The 25,768-nt window shown below is 49.4% G+C and overlaps 1 protein-coding gene across 4 annotated transcripts in view; it reads right to left on the bottom strand.

Annotated features, from left to right (window-relative positions):
• The window catches only part of NTRK3 (neurotrophic receptor tyrosine kinase 3), a gene marked incomplete at both ends in the record, with an annotated part of 200,202 nt that overhangs the window by 143,022 nt on the left and 31,412 nt on the right, over positions 1-25,768 (bottom strand). For all 4 annotated transcript variants that reach the window (XM_084213965.1, XM_084213964.1, XM_084213966.1 and 1 more), the window contains 3 exons: positions 6,224-6,292; positions 24,342-24,413; positions 25,653-25,727. In XM_084213965.1, the coding sequence (XP_084070091.1) occupies positions 6,224-6,292; positions 24,342-24,413; positions 25,653-25,727 (216 nt within the window). The remainder of the gene's footprint in view (positions 1-6,223; positions 6,293-24,341; positions 24,414-25,652; positions 25,728-25,768) is intronic.

Below are 25,768 nucleotides of genomic sequence, written 5' to 3'. Positions count from 1 at the left end.
GCAGAGCCAGCAGTGCCAAAGATGAGCTCAGTCACTCCAAGGCAGAAGGGCATCTCCAAAGGTCAAACCATTGTTCCACATGATATCTAGATCCCCCATCATACAGGGGAAAGCTTTTTTCCTGCTCTGCTCCACGTGTCACTGCAAAATTCATGCTTGCTTTTACAAAATTAATTTAACCCACTAACAGGATTTGGAACCAACCTTCCAAACATCTGCAGCTGCTGTTTTGTCAATACAGTGCTGCAAAAGGAGGAACTGAAGGTAGCACCCAGGGTTGCTTAACCTGAACCCTAATGATGCCACTTTGCATTTCCAAATACATCAAGATGTCATCTGACCTTTTTTTTCAGAGCAAACACTGAGTTAAGCTTCACTCTGTGGCTTTTCATTAGTTCATTTCTTTCCCACCAAAAGCACATAAACCTCTGTGACACAGGTACAAGGCTCAGACAAGCAACTCAAAGGCCAAAGCACTAAATTTAACAGACCAGAGCAGATTAGTGCAGTGATTTGAGTGATGAGACATTCCCTGCGTGCTCTGACAGGTACTGCCAGGGCTTTGCACAGGCTTTACATCCTCTTCTACACAACCATGAATCTCCCTCTCAGGAACCCCCCAGAATCACTGATACCAACAGGATTTGGGATGGCAAGCGGGTAAGGGCAGGTCAGGTAACTGGGGATGTACCCTGGGACCTGGCAGGGAGCTCAGATGCAATGGGGGAGAAATTCTGCTCTGCTGCAAATATCCTCACAAAACTGGGAGAGCTGCTGTCCTAGCACTTAAGGGCAGCTCTGTAAGTAATAGACAGCAGCTTTCCTGGCCCATTGTTAATTCATGAAGGGCCATGAATAATACAGGAGCCACGGGCTTCAGGGCAGAACTTCCCCACAACCTGCCCCAACACCAGCAGTGTGACTCGCTCTAATCGAGACCCCCAGAGGGGCTTTTGCACAAATTAACTCCCTCACAGGCTGGATGTGCTGAGTGCCACGGGCAGCTGGCACAGCTCTGTGGGTAGAAGGGGCACATGTGTGCACCCACTGTCCCTGACATGCATTGCTAAAGCATTCCTAACATGCAGAAAATACCCTTTCCCCCTTGCCTGGTGCCTGCCTTGCCACACCAGCCAGCTCCCCAGAGAGGTGCATTGGGAATTCCACACTCACATTGTCCTAAACCTGCCCAAAAACCTGGACTTCCAATTCTCTCCTCAGACCCCTTCCCTTGCAGGGACCATTGCAGCTGCTTCCAACTTTTCCTCTCACTTTTCTGTAACACAGCTCCACTACCTACAAACCTCTGCTTGTGGACATAAATGCACCTTCTCTTCCTGCAAGAAGCACCTTGGGGACCACAAGGTGCCCTTTGGACAAAACACACTGCCATGTGCTGCAGACCATGGGTGCAGCAGCACCCCAGTGAGAATTAAGGAAAGAGGCCCTTTGTGGGACACATCCAGCACAACTTGCTCCTGGAATGAGCTAACAAACCCAAAGGGCATTTTTTGCATGCAGGCTGCAGTTGTTGCCAATTTGTGCTTGGCTGCAGGCACTCAGGAGCTGTGCCACACCCCCACACCTTCTTCAGCCCTCCTTAAAACTGGAAACACCTGTGAGAAATAGCAAATGCCACAGCTGTAAGGGAGCTGGACTCTCTGCACAAGCAGAGCTGTTCTGGCACTTGAGTTCATCCAAAAAGGGACTGAAGCTGCACTTGAGACAGAGCCATTCACCAGCACCATAAGCAGAGAGTGATAGTAGGGTGTACTCAAGGCACAGCCCCTTCCCTGAACAGGTACACTATGTTTGGGAAAGAGGAAAATTGTGGCAATCATGCCATGACCTGCATTTGATGGGACAATGACCCATCAAAACTGAAGCCCTAGAGCCATGCAGGCATCAAGTTAATTTTTCAACAAAACTGATGCTGCTGGTGACTGGTTGAACCCAGCCCTGCTCCCTGCAGAGATCTCTGCCTCCTATCTCCCAAAACTGCCTGGACAGCCTTCACCAGGGTGGACCAGTGTGGGAGACAGATGCCATGAACACTCCAGTGTGTTCTGGAACAGACAGGGAGTTCACACACACAAGCAGTTTTTTCCAGACTAGGCAGCTGAATGAGACACATGCCCCGTCCCATGCCTCCCTACTCATCAGCTACAGCAAAGCTGTCTGCAGCTAAAACCTCTCAGAGGGCAGCAGAGATCCTTGCCACACTTCTTCTGTCTGTTTCAATTCACATAAAATTCCTGCCAAGGTTTCATACTCTTACAATTAAAACGCTCTTCCTATCTTGGGACTGAGGCCACTTCCCTAAGCTTGAGAAGCAAAGAGCGTGCAGCGGAGAGAGAACAAAATCTAATTTTTTTATTCCTATTAATTTCCCAGAACCAGGGTTTCTCTTGGTGGTCCAAACAAAACTGTTATTTCTGAACCCCTGCCAGAAGGGGCTGGGATACAAAGGGAAGGGCTGGGACAGGGAGTGGTGTGTGCTGTCTGACAGCTGGCTCAGCTCGTGCAGAGAGCAGGCAAGTACCCACTGTCTGGCCACAGCTCTATTACTGGGACTGCTGGTGGTGATAAGTTTCAAAGCTGGAGGCACAGACCATGTTAATTCAGTCTCATAACATTAACAGAAATGCTGCTGTGCCCCATCCCCACCAAAGCCTCTTGCTGTAGCATTGCAGAAATGTACTGCAGGGCAACTTGGCAGGGACTGCTGGTATTAGAAATGCTGATGGGTTGGGCTGAGCAGCAAGATGTTCAGGACTACAAGGTTTTATACAACCAAAGATGTAATTGGATCCAGAGTCTTAGGTCTTTCCGGGAAGGAATTTCTTGAAATGTCAGCTCTAAGCTCTCTGAGGATATGACAAAGGAAGCCAAGGACATGACAGAGGAAACCAGCTGTGACTTCTGGATAAGAAAGGCTCTAAGTCCAACATTTATGAGCTGTTGCCTGTGTCAGATGCTTCCCTGCACACACTCAGCTTCAGACTTAGGAGAGTTGTGCACTCATTAGCCTGAGCCCTGCTGGTCAAGGTCAGCCCATGCCATGGGAATCAGGGCTGGAGTTACTGGAAACAATCCCAAGCCTTGTTTCTGGCCAGAACGAGCAAGAGATAATACTCTCTGGAAGTGTGCCTCATTTTTGCCATCCTTTCTTCAGTGAGTCAGCAGGGAAAAATCTCAGCTCTGTTGAACAAGAAATTCTTCTTTAAAGCATTACCACGTTCACGAGGCTGCGACGCCTTGGATGCAGCCAAGCAGCAATTTCAAGCCCCAAGCTGCCATCCACCTGCCCCCTTCTCTTCTGATCTTTGCTCCTCATTGTTCACTGTGAGTGGCTTTGTCAGGTCTCGTGCTCCCTGGCAATCTCCATGTCACACTCAGTTGTAGCTCCTCTCCTCCCAGCACTCTCCTGGAGACAAAATCCTCCCACTGCTCCCCTCACCACATGCTCTGAGCTGCCTTGTTCTAAGTCACGGTTTTGGCTTGCGTGACTTTCCTTCCTCTGGTTCCACAATTTCCTGATAGCACAGGGGCACTGGGATTCAGTATAAGGCATCTCTGGTGAGCCTCTGCACTCACTTTTTCCACAAACCCTCCACATAGACGTAACCCTCTGGAGAAGAGATTCAGGTTCTCTGTGTCCCTGGAGTCTTCTGGCCTCTCCACTGCTGTGCACAAACATTGCTGCTCAGCCTGTCTTCCTCAGGCTTGTGTCTCTGCATCGGCCTCTGCTGCTCACCACCTTCTCCCTTTCCACAGAGTTTTGGGCTCAATTTCAAGTCCTTGGCTGATGTCAATCTGCAACTCCCTTTCAAGCTTTCACCAGTGTTTCACACTCGCTTTATGTGGGCCATGTATTCCATCTCCTTCCCAGGTTCTGGAAGCCTCCTTGGAGCTCAGTGTGCCAAAAAACTGTCTCTTACTCACCCATCCTCTGCATTTCTAAAAAAAAAAAACTACAGTATTTCCCACTTTTGTGGATCCATTAGTAATTTCTCCCCAACCTGGAGACCTGCTCTTCCTTGCCAACAGGTTGCATCCTTCTAGCAGTCAGGACTACAACCGCCTCACAGTAGGTAACGTGTGTTTACCTTAATTCCCAGCATCTTTATGTGAATGATTACTCAGAGCCCATAGCTCAGGCTACACCTCTGTGCTGCCTTCTTTCCAAAAATTCCAAGGTTCAGCATGGCCCCAGGAAGGATGCTGCAGGCACATCCCCCTGCCCCTTAAACACTGACATCCCAGCAGACATCCAATAAAATATCCCTCTCCTGTTGTGTTTGGGGATCAGCATCACCACATTATTCTGGTAATCTTCATCCTAGCTATGCTTATATGGATGAAGGGTCCTTAATTACTCAGAGGGGAACATTTGCAGAAGCACCTAAAGCAATTCTTTCGGAAAAATGAACTTGACCAGGCTCTTAGTCCAGCCCAGCCAACAGCAAGGCAATCCCTGTGGGCATTTGAAGGTCTAAATTGCTGACTGGAACTGGTGCCAGAGGTTGGTTTGCCAAGACCCCTTTCACAGCCTGGAGCAGGAGAGGTTCACCTGAGGCTCCTGCCCCACACGATGCTGCCAAGCCTCCCCGTGGGACACCATGGACAACACGCACCACATCAGAACTGCTTTCCCACCCCACCATGGCTTCCTACCAACCAGCCCTGTGATCTCCAGCATTTCTTTGTGCACGGCTTCTTTGGTTCATTGGGATTTGTTATCTCCAAGAAAGCTGCTCTGAGCACAGCTCCAAGTGGAGCCAAGTAATTCAGCTCATTCCTGCTCGCCAAGCTGCAGAGCACTGGCCCCAGGTGACTCTGCTGACACCATCCAAAGCCACCCCAAGCACACCAGCTCCCTGCCAGGATCATCATATCAGGACAGCACAGATGTATTCATCAGGTGAAATACCCTTTGCTGCCCAAAAAGCAGCTTCTCAACTCCCTTTGTGCTTGGTATTGGTCTTTTGAGCCCGGCTGGAGCTGGCAGACCTGGGACGTGCCTGAAGAAACAAAATATGACCAAATGAAGCAAAAGCACATAAAAACAAGCCCCTTTGGAAGTATTCCCATTAATCTGCAGGCTCACCATTACCCCAGGCCCTGCAAGTGCCTCCAGCTCAGGACTGCAGTCCCATTTGCTCCTCCACTCTTGGGTCTCTCTTGGGTAACAACCATCAATCTGAGTTTTGCCAGACAGTGCAATGACAATAAGTAAAGGTCTAAGAATACAAATGACTCATGCTATTAAACTTGAAACCCGAGCCAGGCTTGAAAAATATTTAGAGCTGTAATCAGCAAGGAGACAAATTCTGAATTCAGCATTTTAGCTCTGCAAGCCAAATTTCCCCATTAGAAGGGCGTTTCTCCATTTTCTAATATCACTATTAGTATTTTTCATTTAACAATTTGACAGAAATAAAATACACTGCAGTAACACCAGTGATAACACACTTACTCCCACTTGAAAGACTGTCTTTATTCTTTCATAAGTCACTTCTAGCTTACAGCTCTATTGATCATCAGTGAGGATGAATGGAGCTTCCCAGGATCCTCTGGGACAAATCCTACATATATATTTTTTTTTATACCCACCAAACAACTATTCCTAAAATTCAACAAAACGGGTCATCAGGGCAACGCTCCATTGATTTCGTGTCCACTTATTCTTCAAGCACGATGCTGAATGCTCTATCAATAATTCAGCAGGCTGAAGGCCACCAGTACCCCAGGAGACAAAACTATCTCATCATCCCCCACATCAGAGCTGGGAGGTGTCTCCATTGCTAGAGAGAAAGGGAATCATGGGCCTAAAAACCAGGGGTGTCTTGTAAAGCATGTGCACCAACCAAAGAAAAGCAGTTAGCCCTACTCCACGACAGGTGAGAGCAAGTGTTTGAAGAGGTTCACTCAAAATCTGGCCTAGTAAGTATTTCTAATGTGCTCCCAGAGTTAGTCAGCCATTTACTACTCCAAGCATGACTTGTTCATCATCCTGACATTAATTAGCCAGCTGCTGTGAAGTTAAAAGAGAAGCAGTTCTGCTCTGGTGCTCCCATACCAGGAAACCCACCCAAGGATGCTGCTGCCCATTGGAGTTTTAGGTAATTATTCACTGGCTTCAAAATAACTCTATTTGGAAATGGTTCCTCCTCTCAGCCTCCTGTCTTTTCCCAGGAGATACCCCCGGGGTGAGACTTACAGTTCAAAGAGTCGCAGTGTCTGGAAGAGTTGCCATGACAGAGTGGTGAGCCGGTTCCCGGAGAGGTCTCTGAAAATTAAGGGGAAAAAAAAAAATAAAATAGTTACTGTAAATAATTCTTCCTGCACATGGCCCTACCACCTCCACAGAGCTCATCGTCCTCCTCGATGGGGAGGCTGTCAAGCAGTTTAGAACCCAAGTTCAGATTTCATAATGAGAGATTTTAATGAGGACAAAACCAAATGAAAGTTTCTCTTTCTTTTTTTTTTTTAAGGGGAAAAGTGATTTATATCCTGCTGCAATGTTAAGGGGAAAAAAAAAATCCAATGTCTGATTCTTGCCCATGAATCTGGAGCTCAACCAACCATAAGGAAAAAGAGCAAGTCTAATTTCAGAACTCGAACAAAAAATTAAGTACAAACCTCACGTTAAAAATAGTAACAGCCAGGTTCAAATGACAGCACGATGATTACCCAAGGTGTTATCATATGATCTGCAGTAGCTGTGCATTCCAGGTGTCCCAGAATGGCTGTGTGCTGCTTGCACCCAGGGGTACCACTGCTACAGCAGCCAACAGCTCCCCATCCCTCTCTCCATCTGCCCAAACTTGCAAAAACATAAATCTCATCTACCTGGGAGAGCTTTGCAACCCAGCAGACATCTTCTCTTTAGCTGAAAGCCAGAGAGGATGAAAGAATGTAAAAAGGAACGGAATTAATAAAAGCAAGAGGAAGAAATGTGTCTGGCGCAGGGTGAGCAGAAGGGGAACAGCCCCTGGTTTCTAACAGCACAAAAAGATGGTGATGAAACTTGTTCTGTTCTGGCCAGCCTTCCCAGTGACACCTGGCCAGCCTGAGAGCCACCAGCCCAGTGACAGCCCACAGGTGAGTGAGCAGAGGAACGGTGATCACAAGTTCTGGGAGAACCCCAAATGCCCCATCTCTTTGCGGGCCTCCAGAGCACACAGGAGGTGCTGCCTCACATCCTTCACCAAATCCATCCCTGCTGAGAGCCACAGGCAGGCAGGGCAGCCCCTCTGCCTCAGCCTGGCCCCCAGGGAAGAGCAGTGAAGAGCCAGAGGCATCAATCACCTGAGGTTCACTCAGCTCTGGGCTGGCCAGATAGGAGGCATGACCCAAGGCAGTCCAGCTGTGCAGGGCTCAGCCCCCAAACCCTGTTTGATTTGCAAATAAGGGCTAAAACCAAGAGAGCAAAACCCTGAATGGCTTCTGCTGGCACAGGTCTGATGCATGAGGATTTGGGATGACTGATTCATTTCTTCCCTTACACTGAGTTTCAGCAAGGGAAAAGCAATTCTGGTCCTGTCCCACCTGCACAGAACTCTGCAATTAGGAATGGGGAAGCTGCTCACACAGCAAAGCTTTGTCCCAAAGGCTCTCCACGAGCCTGGCAGAAGAACAAGCCCAAACACAATGATGGCAAAGTGCTGCCTTTTTAAATTCTGGCTCTGCTTCACATCAGACTATCCCGCTGTGGGAACCACAGCAAACCACAGGTACCTCATTTCACATGACTGTGATCCCACCATTCCCACGTCTGTAGACAAACTGCTTCCAGCCTCTGACAAAGGTGGCAAAAATGGCAGTTAAAGCTAAGCAGGGGGGAAGAAAAATATTACAAGACTCCCTCCTTTATCCACCCCAGAGCACTGAGCACCTGGAAATTTTGCAAAGACAGATGAAAAGTGGGAGGGGAAGGAGCAACTCACTGTTACTGAAAAGTGAGACAGTAAACTCCCTCCCCCAGCCCAGGGAGAAGAAGGAAGCGTAAAGGGGATGCATGAGAGACAGCAAGATGTGGGAGAGAGGCAGAAATGCAGAGGAGGGAGTGAATCTCGCTGGAATGTCCTTTCTCAAAGGTCATGTTTTGCTACATTAGGCAGAAATGTCAAGAGAAAATTGGATTCTGAAAGAGAAGAGAAAAAACAACAGGCTTTCCACGCAAATAAGGGAATCAAAAATAGCATGATCGTGTTATTACAATTTAGGACACAGAGAGATGGAGAAAGGAAACATCCTCACTAATGCAGGGGGCTTTGCCAGGCAGATGTGCTCCGCTCCTCATCTCCCACAGTGCCTGGAAACCAACTCCTACCACCTCCTCCCTCCCCCAGACAATCACCCCCAGCAAGCATTAGGGACAGAGGAGATGGCTCTTCCCTTGCACACATCTGGCAGGAGACTCTGTGCTCAAAGGGCAAAGCCAGCGTTGGATCTGACCTGACCATCACCTCCTGCAGGGCTGGGCAGGGGGACACACACCCACGGCTCCATTTCAGGTCAGCCTGGACACACACAGGGAGGAACATGTCTGTCACTGGAAACTGACACCTTGGGTACTCCAAAACGTCACAAAGGTCCTTCCTCAGGCTCAGGGACAGACCTCAGCACAGAGACAGAAAGGAGCTGCACACAAACACACATTAAAAATGCACCATTTCGGTCACAAAAACTCCAAAGGTCAGAGATGCCAGCACTGGGATTCCACTTACAAAAGGGAACAGCTACTGACTCGTGCTGCAGAAATAGAGCTCCTCCAGAGAACCTTCACTGCACAGCAGTGATTGCTCCCCAGAACAGATCCATCCCACATGCTGGATGGGACAGGTTTCCTGGGGAAGGGAGCATGTGATTCTGTAATTAGAGATGGAATCACAGTGCATGCACATGAGGAGATTAAATTATGGCTCCACAGGTGAGGCTCTGAGCTCCAGCACTTTGTAACTCCTGTTTGGTGATTGCAAGGCTCCCCACAGTCACAAACCTCAGCTGCACACACCAAGTTTCCCAGTGTTCTGTAGAGCATAAATGGGGATGGTTGGGGAAAATCAAGGCACTCACATCCAGAACTAGTCCTCTCACAGCTCCAAATCAAGGCCTCTCAAAGGCCCATTCTGCCTTCCTGCAGCATTTCCAAGCCTGTTGCCACCTCCAAATCCCTGTTACAGGCATGACAAGGACCCCATCACCCTATGCTGTGGCAGTGCCAGCTTCTGTCCTTCCTGACCCATTTCCTTCTCCCTCCTAGCTGGCTGAATCGCACTACTCATTGCTCTCCAACCACTCCCAAATATTTCTCAGCCTCAATTTCCTTATCCATGCCCAAATTTCCTATGATCTTCCCCACTTTTACACCCTCCCACAGCAACAGCAGCGCCCCAAGAAGAGCTGCTACTCCTCTCCCTTACTCATTCCTGAACATCCTTTGCAAAACTTCTCCCCTCCAACTGGACCAAGAGCCATTCTGCTGACCTTAAATGTCTCTGAGCAAAACCAAGTCTTCCAAGCAAAATCTGCCCTTTGACAAGATTTCTTTCCCTCCACAAAAGAGGGATGCAAATGTTCTGTAACAGCAGCATCACCAGCATTTTCTAGCCTGAGCAAAACAGATTTTTCCCAACCTCCCTTCTACCAACTCAAACATTTGAGAAAGCTCATGTGAAACTAGAAAGAAACAAGAAAAAATAGAATCAGCCAGGAGCAGACACCCAAAACAGAAAACTTCTGACTGAGCAATTAAAATTTGGCAGAATTATAGGAAAGTGGAAGCAGTCCTGTAGCAGTGTGCCAGACAACCTTTATAACAGCCCATGCATCAGTTCCACCTGTAACAAAACACAGCCCATCACACATCAAGGAAACACAGGCAGAGGGAAGCAAAATGCCTTCCCTGTGTTTTTCTCAGCAATGAACAGAAGCCTGTCTCTCCCAGGACAGATCTGCCATCGGCACTCCTGGAACATATTCAAAGTGCTTCTTTGCCATGGGACATTTTCTCCATCACTCACAAGATGCTCTTTTCCATGGAGACAGTCTCTAGGAGTAGCTGCCAGGGTGCTTTTTGCCTCCAAAAGAAGTTGACTAGGGAGAGGGGGTTGGAGAGAGCTCACCTGGACTAGGTCCAGGGCAGAGCCACCCAACCCACCCATGGCTCAGGCTCAACACCCCTCCACAGCCCTCCTGCTGCTGCTGCAGCTCCCAAGGCTCCTACTCCTGTCCCCAGCAGCTCCCTCCTGCAGCACCTCACTGCACACCTCAGGGACAGGCTGTTACTGAGTGACAGCTCAATCCCAGCTCCTGCTCTCTCCCTCCATCCTCCTCCTCCATTTCAGGGGGGGGACACCGCGTCCCACACACTCTCCCACGGCTCCCGCAGGCACTGCCAGGACCTTGCTGGTGACCAACGGGGAGGGGAGGTGACCTTTGCCATTTTGTCACAGCATGAGTGACAGATGGGGCCATGGAGTGCCCCATGGAGTCTGGAACGAGCTCCTGGGGCTAAAAAAGGGATGGGTGAAGGGGGAACAAAGAGGAGTCCAGATCCGCGCAGACCAGAACAAGTGGACTTTAATGCAAGAGGAGACAGCATTTTTTTCTTTTCCCTTAATTACCCAGCAGCCAAAAGTGTTTCCACTATTAAAGCCATTTTTATTCAGCTAAATTAAGCCAGTTGCCTCATTAATGACACCAACAAGCAGGAGCCCCTGTAATTAAACTGTAAGTTATTTTATGCAGTTCAGCTCAACGCAACGGCAGAAACGCTGCTGCTGGGGAGGGACCCTGTACACCTGTCCCTCCTCCACGCCGCTCCATCCTCCACTTGCCCTTGTTTCCAAGCTGACACATTTATTTCTGCATGGGAGAAGTTTTTCACACGTTTTAATAACATGGTGCCACTATGAAAATCCTGACTGGGAGGGATTAACTTGCCAGAGCAGCTGGGGCTGAGGGAGCACGAGTGAGTGCCTGGCAGCAATGCAAGGAGAGATGCACATCCTCAGCTGTGGTCCCCAGTGCTGGATATGCTGGTGGCACTGCATGTGACTCCCTTGCTATTTGGGCACAACAGGTGCTTCCCATCATCTCACAGCTCACTGCAGCCTTACTGGGTGCTGGTGGCCACAGGAGAGGAGAATGTCACAGCCTCACATGCTGCTGTAGGGGCAGCTCTGTTTAGGCTTGCCTATCCCTGCCAGATAACTCAAATGACCTCTAAAAGCACTGTTACACTCCCCACCTCCCTCCCTGCCTTCCCAGTCCCCCTCCCTCCTCTTCCTGTTTAGTAAGCAGCTTTGCTCATTAAGGGAAAAAATGTACTGTCCTCCCTTAATGAATGTGCTAAAATTACCCCAACAAGTCCCAGAAGCTGTGGCAGGACAGGCCTCCCCACAAATCAGGCTCTGCAAATATTAGACTCGACTGGAATTTCCAACAGCTCAGTCCCAAGTCCCAGCAGGACACGTTTGGGACCGCCTGGAAAAGGACTGGGCACTGCCAAGTGCGTGCAAGCCTCGCATGCCCAGAAATCAGAGTGAGCAGAGCAGGATGTGCCATTGGACTGGCCAGCCTGGGATTTCACAGCTGCCAGCAGCTCTCCTGGATTTGCTCCCTGTGCAGGCTCAGCACCAGGACACACATATTGGTGCTGTGGAGGAGTGAGACAATTAACAGAGGTCCTCAGCCATGGTCTGGCATTACCTACAGCTCAGTTCTGCTCCTCAAGCAACACCCCAGCAACCCCCGGGGCTTTTCTGACCTCAAACACAGCAGAACCAAAAAGTCTCCAAGGTTCAATCTTCCACTGTGCACTTGGGCAGCAAATCTATATCCTTTCTCACAGGCTCAACCCTGTACCTCGTAAGGCTTGTGTCACACAGCATGTGCCATGGCATAACCATCTCATTCCCACAAATTATTTCTTGTTCTAGGGCTAGAGGCAGAACTGGCGATGATTTCCCAAACTCAGAGCACCCTGCACCAGAGAGGAGAGAGGCACCATGGTGGGTGACACACAAGAAGGTGACCCTGCCATTCCACGTGCACACCGCTGCTCCTGGAGGTGTGGTACTGGAGGGAGGAACCACCAAGCCCTCCACGTTTCTCAGCTGCAGGTCCCTGATTTTCAAACTCACACTGAAACAGGGCTGGGGGAGGCAGAAGGGGCTGATCTCCTGCATTCTTCTTTAAAGAAAAGCATTAAAAAACAAAAGCTGCAGAGCAAGTGGGAAGGCATTAAGGCACCACACCTCTGTCACAGGGCTCCCACAGCCAGTGCCAGCAGGACATCTGTCCCACACCTCTCCTCCCAGTGCCTCTGCAGTGCAGCAGCCATGTCCTGCTGCTGCCTTCAACCCAACCCAATTTTAATTAAAGGCCATCTCCTACCCCATGACACTCGCACACCCGCCAAGTCATCTCTTCTGAGGCACTCCCAGCTGCACAAAGCTTTGTTCAGAGACAAATCCCCTCTCAGAGCTTATTGCTGCTCACAGTTTCAGTTCAGCACACAGTACAGATGGGAAGGCATCACCAGATGTGGGTCACTCTGTCCCCTGTGCTTCGAGGCAGAGCAGATGCAGGGATCTGGCCCTCTGCACTACACTCATCTTGCCCTTGTGTTGTGCAGTTTCCACTGCTCTTCTCCAAAGACATCTGGACTCTCAGAGGACTTGAGGAAAGGTTAAAAGCTGGGCCAGCCCTGCAGTTCTTTTCCCTTTGCCTGCCAGCTTCCCTGCAGGGCAGAGTCCAGCAGCATCTACAGAACTGGCCAGTCTCCTGCTCAAGGAACAGAAAAATCAACTGGCAACAGGCAAGAGCCTTCCCCCATAGCTGCCCTCCTGCAGCCAAGAGGTCCTCAGGGCTTCACTGCCCCCACCTCATCTCCTCTGTCCCAAACTGCAGCAATTCTAGATCCATTAGACCGAAATATTGCTGTACACTGGGCTTTCCTCCTGCTTTGGCATGCAGAAGTAATACAGGAGATGTGTGCCGGCTGAGGACAAGGGTTGCCAGCTGCCAGCTCCAGCAAGGGGCTGGGTTTATCCAACCCTGTTTGCTTCAAACTGCATTGTTCTTCAAGCTGGGAACAGAGAAGAACCAGGGAATGCCTCCTGCTCATGGGTTTCCAGTGAACCCAGAGCCAGCCCCACTGCCCTGTGAGAGGGAAGAGCTGAGAGCTGTGGCAAGGCACAGCTTGGGGGGATGGCATGGGAAGGACAGTGATGCCCACAGGGCATTTCCCAACATCTCTGAGTACACCGTAATTGGACTTGGATCAATTAGAGGTTTTTTCCAACCTGAATGATTCTATGAACATCCTAGAAGCAATAGGGACAGGTGCTCATCAGAGGAACCACCCAGCTGGGAGGGGACTCCAAATGCCCAGGCAGACACTGGGAGAGCTGGACGGGGTCCACACAAGAGCCTCAATGTCAGCTCATTGAGCACAGATGTGCTGGGACAGGTTCTGGTTCTCCCTCTTCCTCCTGAACAAGGACTGTGATCTCAGCTGTTAGAGGGCTCTTACATCGAATTTATATTTAAAAAAAATTTCAAATATGCCCACCTACCCGGATGCCCAGAAATCAATGAGCCTTGAATAACCTCAAAGGGGCTAGCAAAGAGAAAGCTAGCAGCTGGGCCTGAGCCCCAATTTTCCTGACTCAGGGAGCAGTGCCAGAGTCTGGGATGCACTGGGATAGTAGCAAGAGCTCTGCAGAGCCTCTGAAGGAAGGAAGGGGTATAAATACAAAACTATATATATATATCTCCAGCAATAGCAAAACAACAGGGCATACGGCAGGGTAAGCTCTCGGCAGACTCTGCTAAATGGTTTCCAATTAATTAACTGATTACATGATAGAACAGAAGGGGATTCAAGTGAGTGCTGTTGACCTTTAAGAATAATTAATATCATCAGGATAGCAAAACTCGTCCAAGAAAAATAATTAGGAAGATTCTAATATTGCCTCCAAAGCCACATTGAAAGGGGTGAGGAAGGTTCTGGTTAATTCAGAGGCACAGTTCCCACGTATTTCCTAGGAAACCCATTTCTCCCTTGCACTTGCTTCCACCCTCAGATCTCCCACACACACGTGCTTCTTCCCTACCCCAGTCAATCCTCCCCCTCCTCTCCAGATCCATTTCCCTGTCACCCCTCCTACACCCCATCCCCCTTCTGCTCTCCATGTCTTCCCTAAAGACTCCTTGTTCCAATCCCTTGTTGTAACCATCTCTCTCCAGCCTGGCCCCTGTCCCTGCCACAGACTCATCCCATCCCCTGCTCCTCTTTGGCCAGAGAGTGTTCCACTCTCTGCCTTCCTGAACCTCAGGAAGAAGCCCTGGTCCCTCCACATGGCATCAATCCACTTTTTATCTGCAGTCAGCACTGGCACCTTCATAGGCTGACAGAAGGCAAGCACTACATGTCATCCCAAAAAAAGCCCTTCCCTGCTTTTCCTCAGCAGTCAAATCCATCCCAGAGGCTGGTCTGGGAAGCAGATGTAAGAGATGCACAGCAACAGGAGGAAGATGGGAAACTCGTGAATCCCATTGCACCTCAGCAAGTGCATGAGAATGCTCATACCTCACTATATTCTCCTTGCTCCTCCTTTCCCAGTTTGTTTGGCCCCAGTGTCATGCGTGGGAGAGGGGTTGGAAAGCCATTTAGCCAAGCAGGAACTGTAGTGCTGAGCTTCTCAGGGAAGGTAGCCTGGACACACTGGGAGAGAGGTTACATGAGCAGCCAACATTTCTTGGGAGGGAAATGTAAAAAAACCAACCCTGGAACGAAACCCACCTTTACAGCGAATAAATAAATTTCCTCTGCTGCTTATTATCATTAAAACTTCTGTGGCTTGACACTTCACTAAATTATAGATAAAAGGAAAAATGGTCTTCCTGGGCTCAGAAAAGCAGGCTGCTGCCAGAGCCCTGTGTTTACAGCAGCTAATGAAAAGAAAGCCTGCCATTAGCCTGCAGCACTCACCCCACCTCGGCAGGGAACGGAGCCACCTGCACCCCCAGCACTGGGAGCAGCAGCAGGGCTCCACGAGGGAGCAGAGCTGGGGACAGGCAGGGGGAGGTGAACATGGGGGAACTGAAGGGCCCACGCCATCAGCCAGCAGAGATGGCAGCTGCCACCTCCCATGCTGTGTGGAGCCTCCTGGCCGCAGCAGGAGGTGAGGCTGACGTGCTCCAGCTACGCCTCATCAGATGACAAGAGAGACACTCAGCTTGGGAGACAGACAGCAGGCAGCAGGACCTGCCTCACCCAGCCTGCTGCCTCCCCCCAGTGTCTGTAGGGTGGACATGGGGAGCAGGGAGACAGCAGGTGCCTGGGACACACGTGAGCATGGGCACCTCTGCCCAAAAACCTGTTTGCAGCATCTGAGCACACAGGGAGGAATCGTGCTCTGAGAAGAGACCTGCCTGCAGCCACAGGTGAGCCTGTGTGTGCCTCCTGACACCCAAGGATTGCTGGGCTGGGGGGAACAGGGTGACTTAATCCAGGCAGAGCTGCACTCCACACTCATAACCACTCCAAAAGCAGAAACACGCTTTGCCTTTGACGGTTAACTCTGTCAAAATAAACAGGAATGTCTGCACACAAAAGTTCCATTTTACCCATTCTTCTCAATACATTGTGTACTTAAAAAGAAGTATCTTTTGCTGGTCACTGTGAGGAATATTTTCCAATGAAAAGACTAATCACCACAAAGCACTCAGTGCTTCAGAGTGCAGCAGGCATTCCTTCATTATTCTGAGACAGCAAATTACCCACAATTATCAACACGCACAACTGGATACAGCAAACATTTAGCCAAAGCCCATGGATTGTGGTTGCAGTGAGGTTGGATGGCAGATGTCCTAGAGAGCTACTCATGTGAGAAACCCCCAGACAGCAGCTGGGTAGTGGTGCTGCAAAACAAATCCATTCACGCTGCAGAGCACAGTCAGTGCCAGGAATCACTGCAGCTCAGAAAGTTTGTATTCACAGAATCAGAGAGGGTTGGGTTGGGAAGAGATCTTGGAGATCACATTGTTCCAAACCCCCTGCCGTGGGCAGGACACCTTTCACCCAGTCAGGCTGCTCAGAGACCCATCCAGCCTGGCCTTGAGTGCTTCCAGGGATATTGCAGGTATTGCAGCTGTCAAAGAGGCAGCAGGGCAGGCTGGCTGCACAGCAGGAGAGATGGAAGAAAAAGAGACACTGCTGGCAGTGAAACCAGCCTGGGCACCCCACAGGCAAGATCCTACCCCATACCTTGAGCCAGCCTGCAGCTGCAGACAGGAGAGCACGGGCTGGGGCTGGAAGCTGAAGGAGTTTGTTCCAAAAGAAGGGCAGAAGAGACAGGAGGCAAACCGCAGGCTGGGCTGGGAGGGCAGGGAAGCCGGGAGGCTTCAGCACAGGCAGGGAGCGGGGTCAGAGGCCAGGCGGCCGCAGGGAGAGGGGACGAGAGCCGGAGGGACGGGAGGAGCCGCCGGCCCTGTCCGTGGTGCTGAAGCGCGGCCCCGCGGGGCGCAGGGCGCCGGGCACCAGCACAGCTCCCTGGGGAGCAGCCTCGGGAATGCCCAAGCATGGCTCCAGGCGTTCTGGAGGACAACAGGCATGAAACACGGTCACTCACAGCTCCCCGGGGAGACACACCTCTGGCTCTCACTGGCGGCCCTCGAAACACCCCCCAGTCTCTTGCATCCGACAGAATTCACAACTCATCTCTTCCCAAATACAAATAAGGGGAGGGGTTGGTGGGAAACTCCACCCTTTGACCAGTATTCTAATAAAATTTTATAATTCCTATAAAACTCACGGCTGCCTAACTTATGACATTTAAATTCCTGCCTTGTCACACACCATCATGAATTAATGTCCCATCATTCATGCCCTGTCGTATCTTATTGCTCAAATACCATATGATTTTAATGTTTCTATTTTTCTGCCCTGGTGCTTATTGCCAGTATATCAAAAAGGGAAAACCAGCCCTGTAATCATACTGTGAGTAAACCAGGATCATGGAAAGACAAATCCCAGGACAGATAACTTCTGTGGTCACTAAACTTCCACTCATCCTGCCATGACTGTTCATTCCTCCAGCAGCTTTAGAGCAGGTTTCCATGCCCTCAGGTACCCCCTCCCAGGGAAGGTTCCTCTTCCCTCTGCAGCCCCTCTCACACTGGAACAGGCAGGTAAGAAATGCTTTGCAGCACAGGGTTTGGGGAGGAAGCAAGAGGGACAGTCAGAGGCTCTTTCTGGAGCCCCTCCACGCTGCAGTGATCTCAGAAGCCTAGAAACAAGATCCATTCCTTGTCTTGCCCAAATCTCCAGAAATCAGCTCAAGCTCTGCTACTGAGGGTCTCAGAGATGTGGTGAGGTTTAACCAAGGTACAACTGTGTCTCATTTTCAGGATCACAGCCAAAAGAAATGTTGTGACTCTCTTTGAGGGGAAGCTCACCACAAGACATCCATCAGGCCAATGTTGCACAGCAAAGGCTGACTCCCCCAAACACACCAACTTGTCTGAAGTTCATATTTTACTCCAGTCTTGTAAAAAAGAAAAAAGAAAACAAAAAAGGCAAACAAAAAAAAACCTCAGCCAACCAAAAAATACAAAAAGCACCATACAAACAACAAACCTCACATCATTGTAGGAACGGCTTCATTTTAAACATTCCCAGCACTGTCTGCAGACTTTTTTAAAGAGTGGATGGGAAAAAACAGGACCTTTTCAAAAACCACAGCTTCCCATTTCACATGTCAGTCAAAAGAAAATTTGATCAAATTTCAGAAAGGGAAATAACTCTCACAATGTAACTGGAAAGATCATCTCAACATTTCAAAAGAAGGCAGGAGAGACAAACCCAGAGTGAAATCCTGAGAGCCCAGGTTCCAGAGTCATTGACATTACATAAGAACCCAAATATGCAAACCTTACTTGTGACAGAGTTATTGTAACTGATCTAACATTGCAACAGCATCCCACAACTCAAGGCCAGGTTTCAGTAGAAATCATACAAGGTGTTCTGCCTCAAATAGATCAAATAAAAGCAGAGAAAATAAATGTTATTCCAGGTTTTAAGATGGGGAACTGAAGCAGGACAAATCTTGGCACAAAACATGAAGTGCTTGAGTTGGAAATTCTCAGGTCCTACTAGAGTGCATCAGTCACAAACTCACTGCTCCCCTTTCTATCACAGTACAATAAACCCTCTCCACAGCCCAGCAAGGCAGCCTGCAGCCAGGAATTGGTTACCCAGCCCTCTCAATGCAGGTCAAATGATTTCAACCCAGCCTGAAGGGAAGCCACAGTCCTGCAGGGAGCTGGTCTCTCCTCTGGCCTCGTACACAATGGCTGGCAAAACGCAGGACCTACCTCTGCCACTGCAGCAAAAGGAGAAGCTGCAGTTAGCTGCTTATCAGTCACCTGCGGCAGGAAACTGGGAATAAACATGCCATCAAACCCCTGCTGCCGATTAACATATCAGCAAGGACCTGCTCTACACTGGCATCCAGGGGACAAAGCAGATGGGGAGAAAACAGGGAAGTTTATGGAAGCAGAGGAGATGTTACAGCTGTTTATTTTAGTGGCTGTGCTGTAGGCATGCCCAGAATTTTATAGGGCTGCAGACATATGGGGGAAAATGCCTCCCTGAGTTAATCGCAGCGCAGTGATTTGATCTTGGAAGGGGCTGGAGCAGGAACATCCTTAGAGTGCAAATGGGAATCAAAAGGTAGCCAAGCTGCTGCCTGCTTTGGGATAGTAAAGGAATATTCACCTAATAGAACTTAAAGGCTGTTTAAATCTTTCTCATACTTCTTATTTTGCCTATATCCATGAAGAGAAATTTAACTCCTATTTAGGAAATGCAAAACAAAACACATTAAACTATCAAGAAGGTGGTTTGGGTAAATGCATTTTGCTCCAGCCTCCCAGTGAACTAAGAGCTCACCCACTGTCATACCCACTGTGCCCAGCTGGTACCCAGGGCCTCATGAGGCTGCATTGATTCAGGAGCAGAGATAGGAAATCAAGGCCAATTAAAACACAACCCTTTGGGTTAGGAGGAGACTGCCAGGGTGAGTATGACAGCAGTACAGGGGTGTAAGGACAGAGCAGGAAGAAACCATCAGGAAGGAGGCAGAAGACTAACAGGACATCCAGAATCAAGTGGAGGGTTGCAGGCAGGCACAGGGCCTGAAGCTGGTTGTGGAATGGAGCAAGAGAGAGAGTTTAACCCTGATTCATATCTAAGAATGGCTCTCTCAGAGCAAGACAACAGATTGTTAACTCTGAGCAGGGGAAAGTGACCCTCAAGGCATGACCAAGAGGAACCCTTGGAATAATTCAGCATCTGATTACTTGTTTAATTCTTTATTTAGTGTAAGATCTCAATCAATCTCCCAGACGCACAGACCAAAGAAAGTGAAGCTTGCCAGCCTTGCAGAGGGTTGCCTGCAGCCCTCTGAAATCACACAGGCCTCAGTTTTTGGAGTGCTATGAGTCCTGTCCTGACACAGCACTGAAGAGGACAGAAGGTAACACACCAACTTCATACTGCCTCAGCCCCCTTAATTTTCAGGGGATGCAGCCCTGTGTTTTTCCTATCCCCATGCCAGAGCTACAAGCTACATTCAGTACCAAGGTACCAGCTCATCTGACACTGCTCAACTGCCTTGAACCAAACAGAACACTGAAGCCAACCCCATCCTCAGAAAATACCACAACCTACAAAGGATATTCTGGGGAGCTCCAGATTATTCACAGCTCAAATTTGCCCATGAAAAGAAGCCTATGGATCATCCAGCTCAGTCTTTCAACAGACAAAGCATGTCCCTGCAGCATTCCTGCCAGCACCTTCCACTTATTCCCCAGTCCTCATTTTGGGGAGAAAGAGATCCACACGACCACACAGATAAAAAACACCTGGGAAGCTGATCATCTGACCACACCATACTGAAAAAAACAATTACACACAGCATGAGCCAGCCCAGGGTCACAATCTTTAAGACCTTTAGGTGAAGACTGGAAGGGAAAGTCTGATCCTCAACCCTGTCTTTACCCTGGCAGGCAGCACTGAGAGAGTGCTCTTTGATGGAGGCTGTGTCTGGGCTGGCCCACAAACTAATTTTGAGCATGTATAAACCTCCAGAAGACAGTTTAAGAGGAGCCTCTGATGCAGACAGAAATGGTAATTATTAATTTTCTAAATAGAAATCTGACTACTTAAGCCTTATTTAAAAGCATGCCTGTCTCTGTAATTACACAGCCTTAATTTGTTTTCTTTACTACACAATAAATAAGGTGTGCACAATTACCTCTGCAAATACAAGGCAGTGCCTCCTGACTGGCTGGTTGAGTACGCAGCAGCCCAGGAAAACATTCTGAGGGAATCACAGCCTCTGAAGTACCTGCTCCCAGGAAAGGGTGACTCAGGCACTGCAAATACCAACCTGTCTGGTTGCAAGCACAGCCTGCTCTACTGCCCCACAGCCAGTGGAAGTCCTGTTCTCCCCTGTGCACCAGTTCCTGGAGCACTGTGAAGCTCAGTTCTGCTGCAGACTTCCCAGTGCCTCACGAGGAACATGTTAATGCTGAATTCCTCCCCACAAGGCACTACAAAACCTTCCCTTTACTCTGCCTGGTTTCATGATATGTGTAGGAAGTTGATAAACTCCCAACTTGTAACCCTCTATCAAGTTCAAATAAATTGGCCAAAGGTTTCCAGAGTCATTAGGGGCACAGAGAGAGTGAGAGCATGCAAGGCTCTTCCCTCACCAAGCTGTGCTAAACACAGCAGCACAGTAAATATGTATTCAGACAGCTTATAGTTCTCAAATTTAGGATCCATACCATCCTAGAGTCTTCTTACACAGCCTCAAGCTAAAGATTGAGGTTTTCTGTCAACACAAACATTTCCTCTGCTCAGCTGCATCACCTGCTAACACTAACACCCAGAAACCTTGGCTACAAAGGCTCAGTCTTCCACAGCCTAGACCTGTTGGTCCTCACATGCATGGCATGAGATTGTCCAGGACCATCCCTGTCATAGCCAAAGGGCTGTCAAACATGCACAGAAATTGGACCAGGAACCTACCACACAACTTCTCCCAGTGAGATGATCTCCAGCAAGGGTACACAACCCTGGAAGATATCAGATCAGACACACATCCACCCCTATTTAGCACCCAGCCAGTATTTGTTTTAGAAGGACTGAAGTCTCAGCCCAACCACCAGCAGAAGAGGTGGATCCATGCTGCAAAACCCACTGTTATATTTTGGATTGTCTCCATAGCAGTGATAGGCTTCACATCACCAACGATCAAACCGGCCATGGAGCCCTAATTGTCCTCATTCAAGGAGTAGGAAGAGGAAACCAAAGCTATTTCTAGATTCACACCTCTGGCTCACAGCCACCCTCCACTCATCATGCCAGCCTCAAGCCCCTTGCACTTAATACAGCTAATTTCTAACCTTGAAAGGACAGGCATGTCCCTGCCAGGCTGCACTTTGGAGCACCCTGAGGTCTACCATTTGAGCAGCTGAATGCTGAAAATCTCCTTCATGGGTTTCCCACCTTTCCTCCCTGACTCTGTGGTGGGGAAGGGGAAAAAAACCAAGCCAAGCTTCACCCAAACCCTCACAAACCTGAGCTCCTGCAATTAGAGCTGGGATAAGTGATCTGCTTGTGATTGCACAGCTGGGGTCTGAAGACGAGCGCGTGCACAGAGGAAGGGCCAGAAATAGATGTTACTGGGAGAAGGCAGAGCTATCTGGCCCATCTGAGAGGAGGAAACCTTGATGAAAGGCACTGGGAAAAAACTCAGTTCAGCAGGAAGTTTCAATTTAACCCAGGAGGGGAAGGCAGGCATGTGTGGGGTGGAAATAAGCTTTTGAGACCTCAGAATTTGTACGTGAGCTTCAAGTGAAAAAAACTGCTCAGAACCAGCTTGTGACACCCTGCCAAGGTCCAGCCTGGGGTCCCCACCACCCTGTGCCAACCCTCCCTGGCAGTGGAGCCACTCTGTCATTTATCAGACACATTTGCCATCTTATTGACTCAGCTCCACCAGCAACCATCCAAACAGCCACCAAAGAAGAAAGAAAACCAGAGTGACAACAAGAATGTGTGGCAGTGACTCAACAAACCCTAAGCACCATCCCATGGTCCCAGCCCTGCACTCAGACCCACCACAAGAGGACTGGGACAGTATCCTTCACTCCCATCCACTCCTGTACCTCACTACAGCAGCCCAAGACTTACAGCAGAGTGACATTTCCATTAATCCTTTTATCCCTGGCTCCTACGTGCAGAGGCTGCAGAAAATGTCAGGCCTTTGAGCTGAGCTCCCAGGGAGGCAGAGCAGCCAAGGAGGAACCTTGATGTGCTGGCAGAGTGCTGAGGCCATGGAGGGGATCCCAGGTGACACCAGGCACCTGCCAGGCTGTGCAGAGCCTCTCCAGCCACCCTGGCTGCAAGGGAGCATCAAAGGCATCGAGGTCTGAGAGCCCTTGGGAAGCAGCAGGGAGCCACAAGCCCAGGTCTCCATCCTCAGCTGTCCAGCATCCCTCACGGGGAACATCCACACTGCCAAGCCCCAGGAACAGCATCAAAACCCACTGGCAAACACCAAGCAAATAATATACTTACTTGCCTGGAGCTCCAAAAGGCAGGGAAAGAAAGATGTTAAGAACATGATCAATCTTACAGGGCCCAAGCAGTAAACAAACACATATTTCATCACCACGTACCAATCCTAACTCTTGACAGAAGATGGATGTGGGGTTTTTTCCACTCACAGAAGTAATTCCAAAAGACAAAAACAAACACTTTGGGGAAAAGCAGCAACAATTGCCTGTGTACACATTAATGGCACATTCAGCCTCAAAGCTAGCATACATGGCCCTCTAAACTCCTACGACATCCAAACTAATTTCATCAGGAATCAAATGTTATTCATTTTATCTGCTAGATACATAAACAGCAACTGCACAATTGACAAACAACCGTCAAAAAAAAAAAAATCAATTCAGAGTGGTTCAGAGAGAACTGCTTCCCAGGAACGAACAACTACAGAAAACACAAAACAAATGCTACAAATCAAAATAAATAAAAGCAGAAATCAGGAATATCCCAGTGGTCAGCGTTAACGAGGGTTTATTATGAAAATATGCAATTCTTGAAGCTCAAAAAGGCTCAGTTCATGTTCACAATGCCCTCAACGATTCATGTCCTTTGGTACTGCAGATCTTCTATTTAGCAAGTACTTTACTGTCACTTAGCAACTGTAAATGGTTTTCCAAAAAGGAAGCTTTTGGGGTTTTTCAGTTCACATCATCTCTGAGCAGAAATCAAAAGACAAATGCTCTGCAGGTCGAATCCATCTCCTTGCCCCAGGAACGAGTCTGTATCAATGGCCCAATGCGCCCACACACTCAAATGAATGCACTTTTTCACTGAAGAAGCCACTAGCACTGCTTTCCAAAAAGCAGGGATAAACACTCCCATTCAGCCCGTCAGCTGGTGCCCACGGCCAGGGCCTCTCACCAAACCCTTTTCACCTTTCATACCTACAGTGGAGCAGAGATCTTGGACACAAGTCCCTTGGACAAACTATTTCAAGCCCACTGAGCACTTTGCACAGTGGCCTGAAATTCAGGGTTTGCTTTATCACCTTGGGAAAAGTAAATACACCTCTGGAAAAGAAACCAGTGCACTTGGCCTTGAGTATGTGGAAATTCCCTGTGACACCGCTCTCTAGCTCACAGTGCCCCAGCAGCTGGACACTTGTGCCATGTCCCAGGATAGCAGGGCTCCAGCCTCTCTGGAACAAAACTTCCCTACCCCACACCCCTGCAGACACCAGTGTAAGAAGTCAATAATTAGCAGCAGAGCTGGCAGCTCCACACGCCAGGATTTGTGTCAGAAAAGCAGTCTTTAGTTAAAAAGTAATGAGCAGGGCAGGCTCTGGCTGTGGTCTGAGGAGGGTGGCTGCCCCCAAACTCAGCAGAAAGGGAAATGTGCAGCAGCCACGGGGTTGGTGATGATGCTGCACTCATCACAGCTGCCATCAGAGCCAGGGCAGTCATTAGGAACCCAAACCCCTCAGTTTCCCAGCAGGAGCCCTCCCCATCCTGCACTGCAGCCCATTCCACTTCTCTGAGCAGTTTGCTTTTCCATTTCCTGCCCTTTCCCTTCCCCATCAGCATTCCCCTTCCCTCTCCTTGGAGTCCCCCACAGAGACTTTTGGGATCTGCCTTGGGAACCACATTTCCACAGGGAGAAGAGGCAAAAGGGGACAGGAGCCATTGGCACTTACATATAGTGCAGGTGGGGGTTCTTGGCAAAGGCTCTGGGCTGGATGTTTCGTAGTCCTGAGTTCCTGATTGTCCTGTGGAGAGATGCAGAAGGGCAGCAATGGGGTCAAGGCAGACAATTGCTCTGCTCCCACGTCCACCAAGGCTTGCTGGGGTGGCACAGGCCATCTCCTGCTCCTCTGCTCTCCCTCCATCTCCACAAGCAGCACTGCATGGCAAACCTAACCACAGCAAAGCCATCTCCCATCTTCATACCCAAGGGCAAATCCTGCTGCTTGCAGCTCTGATGAAGAAGGGTATTTTCCATAGGGAATTCTGGATCTTGAAGGGAGAATAATCCTTTCCACAGCCTACTTTGGAAAAGCTCTATCAGTACTACAACCAGATTTGTCAATATGGTGTGACTATTGGGGAAGGTCCTGTGCAGGGCCAGGAGTTGAACTTGATGATCTTTGTAGATCCCTTCCAGCTCAACATGTTCTGTAATTCTGTAAATATCTGCTGTCTCTGCTGCTTTGTTACGTGAGGAGAGAACAACAGCCAGCCTGCTTACAAGGGTTTTGTGTGTTGTAAGTTCAGCTTGCTGGAATTTGGTTACTGAATGCTCAGCCCCATACAGCTCCTCCAGCCCACATGGGAGCTGTACTTAATGTAAAGCTCCCAGTGAAACACATTATTAGAGTCTCTGATTAGCCCTGAGCAACACTCTGCATCTCACACATGCAGCATCCAGGGTGCTCACAGATCCAGAGGATGTAGGAGGGGGAATTAAGAGACTGGCTGGCATCCTTGCTTGGCCAGGCTTCCCAAGCATATGCAAAGTCCCTTCAACCCCGTGGACCTCAGTTTCCCCTCCATGACGCACAAAACTGACCTCTCTCCATGCTAAGAGATCTGTGCAGGGAGATGCAAATCCCTTATTGCACAGCACCACCATGATGGTAACTGCACTAAATGAGGACCAACAGCCCAGCAATGAAGGATTGGTGGAGACAGCTGGAATTTCACATTGTGGGGCTGGAATGAGTCAGAGCAACACACAAGCCCAGAACCAGAACAGCAGGGGAGAGGAGAGGTCAGGGCTGATGTGTGTTGACAGAGCTGTCAGGAGCTAGCAATCCTCCTCCTCACAGACCCAGCCAAGACCAAAAGGCATTTCATCTCAGTTTTGTGGACTCCCATAGCAAAGCAGAGTAGATCCAGCAGTTTAAAGTGGCAGCATGGGGGCTGCAGAGGGAAGGAAGGCATGGCTCTGCTGGCAGGAAGGGGCTGCCCAGGCCCATTCCCCTCCCCAGGGCACAGGACATACTCACAGCCTCTGGAGTCCCGTGTACAGCTCCATGTCAACGGCGTTCAGTGTCTGCAAGTTCTTCCAGTTCTCTATGTGTCTGTGGAGAAGAAGGAAAGGCTCAGCTGTGGCACAACCAGA

Source organism: Fringilla coelebs (genome assembly GCF_963513975.1).
Source record: "Fringilla coelebs genome assembly, chromosome: 12".
In the NCBI taxonomy this organism is placed as follows: Eukaryota; Metazoa; Chordata; class Aves; order Passeriformes; family Fringillidae; genus Fringilla; species Fringilla coelebs.
The sequence above is the reverse complement of the archived record's forward strand: the minus strand, read 5'-3'. Positions and strand labels throughout refer to the sequence as shown.